Source organism: Saccostrea echinata, unplaced genomic scaffold (assembly GCF_033153115.1).
Source record: "Saccostrea echinata isolate AGI-Se365-2 ecotype Australia unplaced genomic scaffold, CSIRO_AGI_Sech_v1 ptg000072l, whole genome shotgun sequence".
Taxonomy (NCBI): Eukaryota; Metazoa; Mollusca; class Bivalvia; order Ostreida; family Ostreidae; genus Saccostrea; species Saccostrea echinata.
The window spans coordinates 1,827,227-1,839,374 of NW_026889821.1; the positions used below are offsets into that span (position 1 = coordinate 1,827,227).

General features: G+C 32.3%; 1 protein-coding gene across 1 annotated transcript; it reads left to right on the forward strand.

Annotated features, from left to right (window-relative positions):
• Positions 1-6,967: 6,967 nt before the first annotated feature.
• LOC133176253 (BTB/POZ domain-containing protein 3-like) lies at positions 6,968-8,206 on the forward strand. The gene has a single exon (XM_061311403.1). The coding sequence runs from the start codon at positions 6,968-6,970 to the stop codon at positions 8,204-8,206; it is 1,239 nt and encodes a 412-aa protein (XP_061167387.1).
• The last annotated feature ends 3,942 nt before the right edge of the window (positions 8,207-12,148 follow it).

Here is a 12,148-nt window from a genome sequence, read left to right on the forward strand (position 1 = left end):
TATTCTATTAATAGAGATCGCATCTATCAAAATCGTGATTAAATGCATGTTTCTAGTGTAATTTTGAAAAAAAGAATAGAAAATAATGAAAACATTAGATCAAATAATTCATATTATATATAGGACCGCAGTAAATCATGTCACCTTTTGAAAAGCATAACATATAATCGCCCCCCTCCTTGCATCCGATAAAAACTCTCTCTCGATCGATCGATCGAATATACGTAAGAGGAATTTAAGAAATCTTCTTAAAACAATTATACATTTGTCAAATAAAAAAAGGATGCAATTCCACATAGTGTAGATTGAAGTTGATTAATGTTATCATCTATAATAAAATGACAGAGCAATTTCTTGGAAAAAATGAATCAGTGCCATTAAGCAGTGATTGATCTTTCTCGCACCAACGCCTACCGTGACACGGGGCCTCAGTTTTTAAGGCCTCATCCGCAGGACCCGCAAATTTCACTTCGAGGTGCCGATCGCTTTGCGAAGGAACACTTGCTACCTTTTTTTTTTTTTTTGTCGACTAAAGTCAGTCGAGGCTGTGATTCGAACACACCATCTTCCGATCACGGAGCGATCGCTTTACCAACTGAGCTGCGGTGACGACTGGTGGGAACAAACCAAATAAGTAATGAAATCTTATGGAATGCTCTTCTATATTTCTAGATATTTAGCAAGATTAATATTTGCAACATTAATAGGTTGCATTTAGAATTTCAAAATTCGCATCCCAGGTTCATAAGTCAGACCATGTTTCAGGGATTGAGGAGGCAGACTGTTTGCATGTACTGAATAAGTACATACCTATTTACAAATAATATATAAGTATGCTCGCTGATCAAGGGATTAGGGGTTCAACTAGTTTGGCCATATATTGAAATACACTACATTTCTGACATCTTTTCCCCATAGAAATCTGGTAAGAAAAACTCTTTACATTATTATACAAATCACTAAGCCCTTAATAACTAATACATTTTAGGTTCTTGGTCCATGGACCACACACAAGTTTGGGAAATAAAAAATGCATGACTCCTTCTTTTACAAAGAATATCTTGCTATTAAACTATTTGCTTGCTTACAAAAAATGGTGGCAGACAAATTGTGTATTCATGAACGATATCTTTAATTTGCAATAATTATTTATATCAGTTGTCTTCTTATATCAATATACAATGATATCCAGTGGAATTCAAGTTTCAAGTAGATACATATTGTCGCCGATAACATTATGTACAGAACGACGATATGTACCTTCACAAGGTACTGTGCAGAAATTTGCAACAATTCTGGACAAAACTTCGTTAAAAATTGAAGAAACCTTTAAATATTTCAGCATCTTTATATTAATTCATAGATAACTGGAAACAGTTTTACATTTCTCTGAACTTTTACTCTATAGTATTTATATAAATACATGTACAAATAAAATGTTGTTTTTTTTATGTTTGGTTTGTATACCTCAACTGTATAATTTACATTAATCGTTAAGTAATAGTGTTGTCTTCCAAAAACACTTGAAAACAATTTAATGCATACAATATACCAAGGACTCGCTTACATAAAAGAACAAAAGCAAGGATTATAGAGAAAAGTATTGCTAAAAAGATTTTAATATTCGCCGATCTTTCTCAGAAACACGAAGAAAGGCAACTCTGTGCACCTTACCAACCTTGAATGAAGAAAACAGTTATCCCCCAAACTCTGGCACAGGGAAAAATGTCAAAATCAATAGCCACATGTCCCTCAATGTGAATAATGTACGTTTTTTTTTCTCTGTCCCCATGAATAAGTAATGGTTTTGAAGAAAGCAACAAAACGGACACTTTTGAATTATATTTTGAAGACTCTCTCATATCCAAGAAGAAAATGAAATTTAGATATTAATACAAGTAAACTTTTAAATATTTCAGTATCTTAATATTAATTCATAGATAACTGGGAACATAACATTTAACTTTTTTTTTTCAGTTAATCAGAAAATGTACCCCTTCTAATTTTAGAATGCGTTTTGTGGAAATCACGTTCAAATATTAACAACGAGGTTAATATAAAGCTTTAATACGTTTGTTATATTAGATCAACAAGATTCTTTGTCTTTTTTTTTTTAATTTCCCCTGCACTTGTTAGCGTTTTAAGACTCGATATCCGATGCGTACGGTATCTAATTGTTTTAATGACCTATTTATTTTTAAACACCGCTTATATCCCAAGTGTTGTCGAGATAACCTACTCTCCCATGGAAAACACAACATACCACCCCCATTTAAAGGGCAAAAATGTTTTAAAAGTGCTCAATAAATCATGCACTCTGATGTTTTCTTTCAGTAACAAAGTGCAGTTGAGATGCGTCGACTTGACCTCATTTTTTTTTTTAATATTGCAGTTTGTTTCATAAATACTAAGAGTTTCTTTTTTCTCTAGTTAAATCTTTAACCTTAAATGTTGGTAGTTTGAATTATTGCAAGTGTCTTTCATTTTAGTGTTGCAAGTTCTCTAAACGCTTTCTAACTTTGTTTCGTAAATACAATGTAAGGCATTTTTGTTTTTTGTTTTTTTAATATCAAAATACTACAGGTAGTTATTCATATTGATGAGCACATGCAATTTAAATCATATTTAAAACAACAACATCAGAACATTTATATTACATTTATTACATATTTGCAAAGCTTTAGTTACGCACGTATTTTTTTTTCTTGTGGGGCTTCGACAAGTTTTCGGGATTTTGTTTTCTTTTCTCTCTTATATTCCTTGAAAATGTCTTATCTATTCGTACCATCTTTGAGATTTTATAAGACGTCGACTAATAATGTCTTCTTAATTCCCATTATTAAGAGTGGTCATGTGAGTATAATCCCAAACAATAATCCCAAAACATCTGTACATTCTATGATTCGAACCTGGTAAAACTATCAGATAAAGAAACACACAGTGTCAAGTATCTCTCCCTTGATATGTCAATCTTTTGCCTTTGTTAAAGGGAAAGTCATGATGAGGATCTAGCAGGCACTTTGATCCAACGTGGAAAGATTAGCTCTTGTCCTTTTCATTTTTTCCGCCATTAGAATTCTTCACGTGACGATAACTTGGACATGGTAAATCCTTAATGCAACAGTCAATAACAATATTGTTCTCATACAGAGAGGTTCTAAGCTATCTCCAGATGAACAACAGCTGTAAAAAAGACATTATAATTGAATTTTATGGTAATTATAATTTTTGACACGTTTGGCATATAAATGTTGGAACAACTATGATATCTATCTATCTATCTACATACATATATATCTATTTATCTTGTATGGAAAGCCATAGGGGACCCCCATGTCATGTTCTATATATTTCATTGAAAATCAATCCTGGCCGGTCAGGATGGTAATCATGACCATGTCAAGATTTCAAACATGACCAAGCCATGATTTTTATCATCTTGACCAAGTCAGGATTGATAACATGACCAACCTATCTTGGCCAAGTCAAGATTTATAAAATGGCCATGCTATCTTGGCCAAGTCAGGATTGATAACATGGCCATCCTATCTTGGCCGCAGTCATCATATAACATGGCCATGCTATCTTGGCCAAGTCAAGATTTATAACATGGCCATGCTATCTTGGCCAAGTCAGGATTGATAACATGGCCATCCTATCTTGGCCGGTCATCATATAACATGGCCATCCTATCTTGGCCAAGTCAAGATTTAAAACATGGCCATGCTATCTTGACCAAGTCAGGATTGATAACATGACCATCCTATCCTGGCCAAGTCAAGATAACATGACCAACCTATCTTGGCCGGGTCATGATTTAATCTTGACCAAGTCAGGATTGATAACATGGTCATCCTATCTTGGCCAGGTCATGATTCAATGTTGACCAAGTCAGGATTGACAACATATGACCATCCTATCTTGGTCAGCCAGGATTGCATTGCGCCAGGATATATTACTTCCAAACGCAGCCAAGATTTCTTCAAGCGTCAATCCTGGCCAAGTCAGGATGTATTTCTTCAAACGCAGGCAAGATTTCTTCAAGCGTCAATCCTGGCCTAGTCAGGATAACATTGCGCCAGGATGTATGACTTCCAAACGCAGTCATGATTTATTCAAGCGTCAATCCTGGCCAAGTCAGGATGTATTTCTTCAAACGCAGTCAAGATTGCATTGCGCCAGGATATGTGACTTCCAAACGCAGTCAAGATCGCTTTTAAGCGCTTCCCTAACAGCGAGAAACCGGTCGCGAGAAACCGCTAGACGTTCGCCTCAGCTGAGAATTATTAATGTAAATACAGGTAATTTTCTCCTGAATTTTAGTTTGCTGTTCTAAAAATGTATTTTACGTAGTGTTTCTTTTCAATAATTTGTATGAACAGCAACAATGAAACGCATTTTGTAGTTTTTATCGAGGAAATTCGAATTTGTCTCTTCATTTTAAACGTTTGTATACCAAATTTTAAAAGAAGGCTATTTAAGAACAGGAAGGAATATGGTATTTTATAGGTCATTAAGAATCAATATGTTACACAATACATTCATAAAAATCGATTACTCCCTAATCAAGACCTACTGCATTATATTTTGCATTGAAATGCATCTGACACATATATTATATAAATGTTACTTTTAGTATCAAGGATTTGAATCACGTCAATAATCTGACAGGAGTTTTTGTTTTACGTGTTTGAGAAAGATACTACCTGACTACAACTGACACAAGCTTAGAAACCATGCAGTTACAGAATAGAATAAAATTTATTTCCAAATTAAGGCCTCATGGGGCATATCATATAACAACTAAGGAATTAATTTCATAGCTACCCAAGTTATACTGTATAACCTGGGTTGGGGCAGTTTATGCATTATAAACGGCAAAGCTGTTCATAAAAAAAGAGTAAACTGCTCCAACTCAGATTATACCAGTATAACTTGGGTAGCTATTAAATTCATCCCTTATGATTTCATTGTCCATTATGAAGTATCGAAACTAAGTTAGATATAATACATGAAGTGAGCAACCCAGAATGGTCACTGTAAATCAAACGTTTAGAACTTTTGGATGTTTAATTCAGGGTTTGTCCAAATTTCTCAGCCACAGAGCTACTGCATTTTTGCAGCTACAGTACACCAAACATTTAATGTAATATGTAAGAATATGCAATAGTAAATCATATATATACATACATACATAATTATTTTTTTTAGGTATAGGCCATTAGATAGGCCCTGGATAGATAAATTTGGGTAAGTAAAGTTCAATTTCTGTTACTTCATTTGATCTGAGACAAACATTAAGGCCATCCTTAAAAAAATGCTTGTTTGGAATTGCAGCCTAGGAGTGTTCAGACTCAGGAGGGAGGGATTTTTTTCCCCTACAAATTGAGGTTAAGAATTTGATAAAAAAAAAAAATGAAAATTTCAATGAACATAGTTGATTTTGATTACTTTTTCTCATTCTTTTATTTTATTAATATTATTTGTGTTAAATTTGGAAATAAATATATTTAGGGTACTCAAATATCAATGTAATTAAAATTAGATGTTAGATCTGCTAATTTGTTAAAAGTAAAATTTCAGCGTCACACTTTGAGTTTTTTAAATAATCTTTTTAGAAAGATAATTTTATCAGTCTATTTCATAAGATTTCTCTTTGGAATTTTAACATGACGGACTTGTCCAGTTCAATTTGCAATCTCTGTCAATATCTCTTTCGAGGTATCATGTTCACTTAAACTGTATATCATTTCATTTATTTTTGATTCACCATTCATTTTTATGGAGATGCATACATGCTTGGCTAATCAACCCTTGTATGTTTTCACATCCAGCCTCTGAGCCTGGTGTGACATTTTGGCGGCTTTAATTTTGTTGAGGATCTACTAATTGCTATATCATAAATACAACGAAGAAAGGGTTTTATTGACCAGTGTTGTTCAAGTAATCTGGAGCTCAAACCCGATTTGAAAAAGCTATTTTGATGAACGAACTAACTCATAATAAATATTGTAAGATGATAAAACGGTTAAAAAAATATTTTCAATATTTTGCCAATTAATTTTTTCGAGCGGGGTTATTTCACTGAGGCGGATGGCAATTCCAAACAATAATTATTTTATTTTGGCCTAATTTGCATGACATTTCTATCTTTCATTATAACAAAATGATTTACAACGGCAAGGAACTTTCATGGAGCAAAATTGAGACACCTATATGTTCGTATTGAGGTACTTTACTTACTGATATGCCCCAGCCATTTATATGTGATTGTAAAAATCGATTCAATTCGGCCATCTTTAAAAAAATGTTTGTTTGCCCTTTCCCATGAGACTAACTTAAATGCCCCAACATTTTTTAACCTCCATAATACCTTTTTTTTTCATTTTATAAGCTTTCAGTTTCAGATCTCATTTAAACTATTTTATCATCATATTTGCGGTGTTTTTGAATAAAAATCCCCCCCCCCCACCTATCAACTCACTTTCTTAATCCTGAGAAGGGAAAGGACAAGCAAAGATTTTTTTTAAAATGGTGTTCATTTGCAGATAGTGTGTATTATATTATTGCCTTTGATATTACCATTTATGAGGATTTTAATTTTATTTAAATATTGCTTAAATTTACTTGTTTGTTCTTTCATTAAAGTAGTTTCAAAGCTTCCGAGCTCATGTTAAGATTTTCTTGTATTAGAATTATAGGTGGTGCCCTTTGTTGAGACCTTTACAAATTCATTATTTACTGTGTTTTAATGATTTTTAATCTGTATTTTCTGTTTATAATATTCCAAAGTAAGAGTCTCAAATCTGAAAGAAAAAGAAAGTAAATTGAAGAACTATGCAAAACTCTGTGATGAAATATTTCATTTATTTGAAACCTAAAGAATATAATTATTAACCAGACTTGATATTTATATATGTATATAATTGCTGACTTTATTCACATGTTTTTATGATTTCATCACAGAATGGCTAATCTAGGATTAAAAATAATTGATGCTTTTGAAAAGCAAGACTTATGTGATGTCAAGATTGAGTTAGCAGATGGCACCACCTTAGGAGCACATCGCACTGTTTTAATGTTAGGAAGCGACTGGTTCAAGACACGACTAAATCAGAATTGGGACCATGAAAATCCTATCAGGTGTACAGATTTTGCACCATTGCAAACAAGAGCTGTAATTGAGTTCTTGTACAGAAATGACATTGACTTGTCAATTGAAAATGTGTTTGAAGTTTTACAAGCTTCTGATTTTTACATAATTCCAGATTTAATTGATAAATGTGCAAATTTCCTTTGCAGTTGTATTTCAAATGAGAAAGTTTTGCTTGTTATCAATACTGCTCATGCCTTTAATTTAGATCATGTCCTGGAAAAGGCCTTGAGATACACAGATCACTGTTTTGAAAAGGTTTATCTGTCTAATATTGAAGCATTTTGCTCATTGGATGTAAACATTATTACAATGATGATAAAAAGGGATACCTTATCCATTCACGAGGAGAAGCTTTTTGATATTTTATGTAATTGGGTGTCATCTGAAAATAGGGATGTTCAAGCCACTTGGCAGATTTTAGTACCTTTTATTAGATTTGGCCGGATGTCTGCAGAATTTTTGATTGAGAAAGTTGTTTACAAAGATGTCATTGATAACAATTATGCTATGAAAGTAATGTCATATCTGACTTCTTTGCAGGTTCAAAGAAATTCACTTTCTGATGGAGCTCGTTCATCCCGAAAGTGCATTTCTTTGAACGATGTAGAAGTAGTCAGATTCTTTGAGCAAAGTCCAGAAAGTACTTGGACATCTGATTCCCTAAATGGTGATCGCATTTCATTTTCCGTCAATGTAGACATTGACTTGCGTGGTGTTATTTTATTTGGAAGGTTGAACACTTCTTTGTTTGTAGAAGTGACACTTTATGTAGAAAATGATTTCATCACAAGGGGTAAGATTAGACAAGATGTTTTAGATGTTAGCACATTTCCTTTCATTTTCCCTAATGTTTCACATTTACAGAAAGATACAATGTACACCATTGTTGTAAATATGTCAGGTGGAGATTGTTTTTTTGGCATAGATGGTTTACAAACTGTGCAGACTACAATTGGGATGAACAGGAGAGTAAAAGTCAAATTTTATAACACCCTTGTTAGCAATACAAACATTAGAAGAGGACAAATCAAAGGCCTTATTCTATGTTAAAAGGCAGAAAAGAGGTAAACTGAAGAGGTACTACAGCCAAATGTAATGATGATCTTCTCTGATAAAAACTTATTTTGTGTATCTTTAAGGACAGATGACATAAACAACCTGTTTTGTAATGAATGAAAGTAATAACCAAAGATATATGTTTACATATTAAGTAAAATGAATCCTTTTAGCTACATAAAAATTGTCAATTTTTCATTCAAAATTTTTCATCATTGAATTTCTTTTAAAGTTACTAGTATTTGATAATTTATAGAAAAAGAAATTGAAAATTATAGAAAAAACATTGTACTTGAAAGATATGATGCTAGTATATATGCATCATTGACAACCAGAATAAGTCAAAAAATAAATATATACCAATTAATGTATCCAGCTGTAGACTTACCAACCCATGTATCCAGCTGTAGACTTGAGTGAATTTTTCTGATCAACCATTGTCTGGCTGTCTAAGCTGTCGGTCAGTCTAGTTTTCTATACGCAGTGGTCTGTTTGTAAACTTCTCACATTTTCAACTTCTTCTCAAAAACCACTGGGCATATTTCAACTCAGCTTACCACATTCTTGGGTGAAAAGGTGAAGGGGATTACATTTTGTTCAACTGAAGGGTCACACCCTCTTTCAAGGGGAAATAGTTGTGAATTAGTGAAAATATGTTCTAGACATAATTGTAAATTCTGTAAAAGCCATGATAAGTAATATTGATATGGAAGCATCCTCCTGATTTTGTTCAAGTCAGGGCCCCTGGGATAGGGTGGGACCACAATGGGAGATCAATTAATATTATTTGAAAATATTTAGGTAAAAAGCTAATTCTTCTGAAGAAACGAAACCATGTCTTGTCATATTTATAATCATTAGCTCCTGTACAGTAAGTTAAGGTCATATGCAACGTACATGTATAATATTGTTTACAATGTAGCTTTCCCACTGGTAATTTGTCAAGATATTCTTAATTCAAATTCATTGTTCCATCATATCTCCTTAGACAAAAAATCTGCATACATTTCCAGTAGTTTTGAATAGATATGAAATAATGAAAATCCTTGTGTTTTTCAAAGAAATATGATCAAAAATATATATTTATCTGGTGTTTCCCAAAAGTTTGATTTAGAAGAGGTGTACAGCATTACCAGGCATCATAATATCACATGAAGGTCCTTCAATTTTTGAAAGTCTTAAATTATACAGGGAAAAATAAAATAAAGTTCAAAAATACGTTGCACGTGTCCTTATTAAAGTTTAAAGTTTGAGGCCACATTAGGTGCTAAAAGTTCTATGAAGGACTAATAATTATAAAAAGAAATATGTAAGATTTCCATCTATGAACAGAAAAAACCAATGTTAGCTGTGTTGATACACAAGTATTCTCAGGTGGTTTAAATTTAAGTTCAAATCAGGGCCCTGAGGGGGATGAGTTGAGGCTACAATAAGGAATGAGATTTTTTTACAAGGATGCATATAATTAGAGATTTTTTCAACACGTTCAAAGCAAGACCAAACCAATTCATATTAATAAATAAAACATTTCTAATTAAGTTATGTGAAATCAGTTTTAGGTTCAACTAGTAAGAATCGGTCTGCTGTTCAAAGATCAATTTAAAGAGCTTAAGCATTACTAAGGTGTCCTGTTTCTGTCTATGTAAACAATTTTTAAAAAAAGCTACTCATCGTACAAATGTAATTTAAATCTAAAAAGAAATGGAATACAAATAGGTGCACCAAGATACATCTTTTTTTTTATTATTATTATTTTTTGATTAATACAAACTGTGTTGTCTTAGTTACCGTATAGCTATTTTCTTTAGCAAGTACAAATTTTGGCGTTTTGTTTGCTCAAAGGTATGCCAATAATTTTGGAGGAACTATTATCATACATAAATTTCAATGATGGTGTAAAATAAAGAAAGTTTATCTTTGAGATGAGTTTTCAGTAATTTTAATCTACGTTTGATACCTATTCATACAAGAGTTTGAATAAAACTAATACCAGTTGAAAGATACATTTTTAAACAACATACAGATCAAAGTTAGCATCTTTTTGTTTAGTACTTACACAGAAGAGTGCAAATTTAGTGATTAAAATTTTAGCATTCTGATTCAAAACGGCTAAAATAAGCCAAAATTAACACCCCAATAAAAATTCTCCCTATATGGTTTTAAAAATGAAATGGATCTCTTTGAAATTTTGTCCATTTTTTATACCTCTTACAGTTTTGGTCTGATTTAAGTAAGACGTAGTATAAAGTAGACTACATAAAGATACTTAACTCTTTTGATCTGTTTTTGATGTTGACAAACAGGAATGCCAAGCTTACTAAAAAGAAATTTTATCAAATTTTAAAGAAATGCTACACCACCTGTACTTTGGGTCAGATTTCAATAATACTTAATATACACGTTGACTTGATAAATTTGTTTTGTTAGAAGTGCACAACGATAAGACTTCAGTCTTGTGAGAGACATTTGATTTATAAAATTAGAAGCTTTTGGGGTAAGGGCTGGGTTAAATTTTTACAGAATACATGTGTACAAGAAAAAAAAATGTTTTGCAGAACAGCAGAGCCATTTTGAATGCATTGAATTTGAAGTACCTTAGTGTTTTATGTATTCACCTTTGATTAAATCATACTTCCCTTAGGGGTATATTTTTTTCTCTACAAAATTGAGTGAAATTTTCATGAAATTAGATTTCGAAATTAGAACAAAATTGTGCTGTTCAAAAAAGACAGTCCACACTGACTCAGGTGAGCATTATAGCCCTTTGGCCTTCTGTTTGTTTGTAGCATCTGTCCTTAAATCTTACACAATATGTTTGAAGAGTATCTTTCATATGACAAAATATTTCATCCTGGGGTAAAAATATACCTATTTTTCTAAGGTGTGTATATTTAAGCTATACATGTAGCATTTATGTTTTGTGCTATGTAGCAAAAAAAGCAAAGTACTGTAAAGAAAATTGACATGTGTCAATGATATATGATATTTGATATAAGTTATAATAGTCAGTTATTGTTTACCTAACCAGTATCAAAAATGAAGTATTTGTCATCTTGGAAATGCATGTCATAGTCAAAATATTCTGACTAGTTTATGGAAAATTGTATCATAATTTGTTTACAAATCTCTGTAAAATGTTCCTTCATTTTTAGTTGAATATATTTTTATGTTTTTATGCTTTTCCATGAATATGGCCAAAACATATAGTGTTAATCATGTTCATCAGTCTTCATCTTCCGTACCTCCATCCTAACGTCCTTTTCTCACACATTACATTTAGCCAAGTTTCAAAAAAGCTTTTCAGAATATTTTTTCAAAAATTTATATGTTGATAGTCATATTGATGAAAGCTAATTAAGTACATTAAAATTTTTTGACCTTGACATTTTACTTTGACCTTGACTTCAATTTTCTTAAATTTGTGTTTAGCTTAATTTCAAAGAAACATTTTTAAGATATTTTTATCACACCTTATCTGCTGGTGTATACTGAAAGGAATTTTTCAAATCAATCAACATTTTATCACCTTGAGCTTTTTTCCGACCTTTTCATCACTTTTCTTAAATCTGTGTGAAGTTTCAAAGAATCTATTCCTTATACAATTATCAAACCTCGTATACTGATACATATTGATGAGAGCTATTGAAACGATTCAACATTTTTTTACCATTACCTTTTATTTGACCTTTGATGATACTTTCTTAAATAAGTGAGTATCTTATTTTCCAAGAAAGTTAAGAAATTTTTTTCAACCCTTACATGCTTTTACTACGGAAGCCGGTTGGTGCCAGGTAGAAAAAATATTTTATCTGGCGGCCGCCAGATAACTTTCTGGCGGCCGCCAAATAATTATCTGGCGGCCGCCACATAAATAACTGGCGGCCGCCAGAAACTTATCTGGCGGCCGCCAATTAATTTTCTGGCGGCCGCCAGATA

What these genes read in the sequence shown, in the direction of transcription:
- LOC133176253 (XM_061311403.1), top strand. Translation starts at nt 6,968, where the DNA reads ATGGCTAATCTAGGATTAAAAATAATTGATGCTTTTGAAAAGCAAGAC.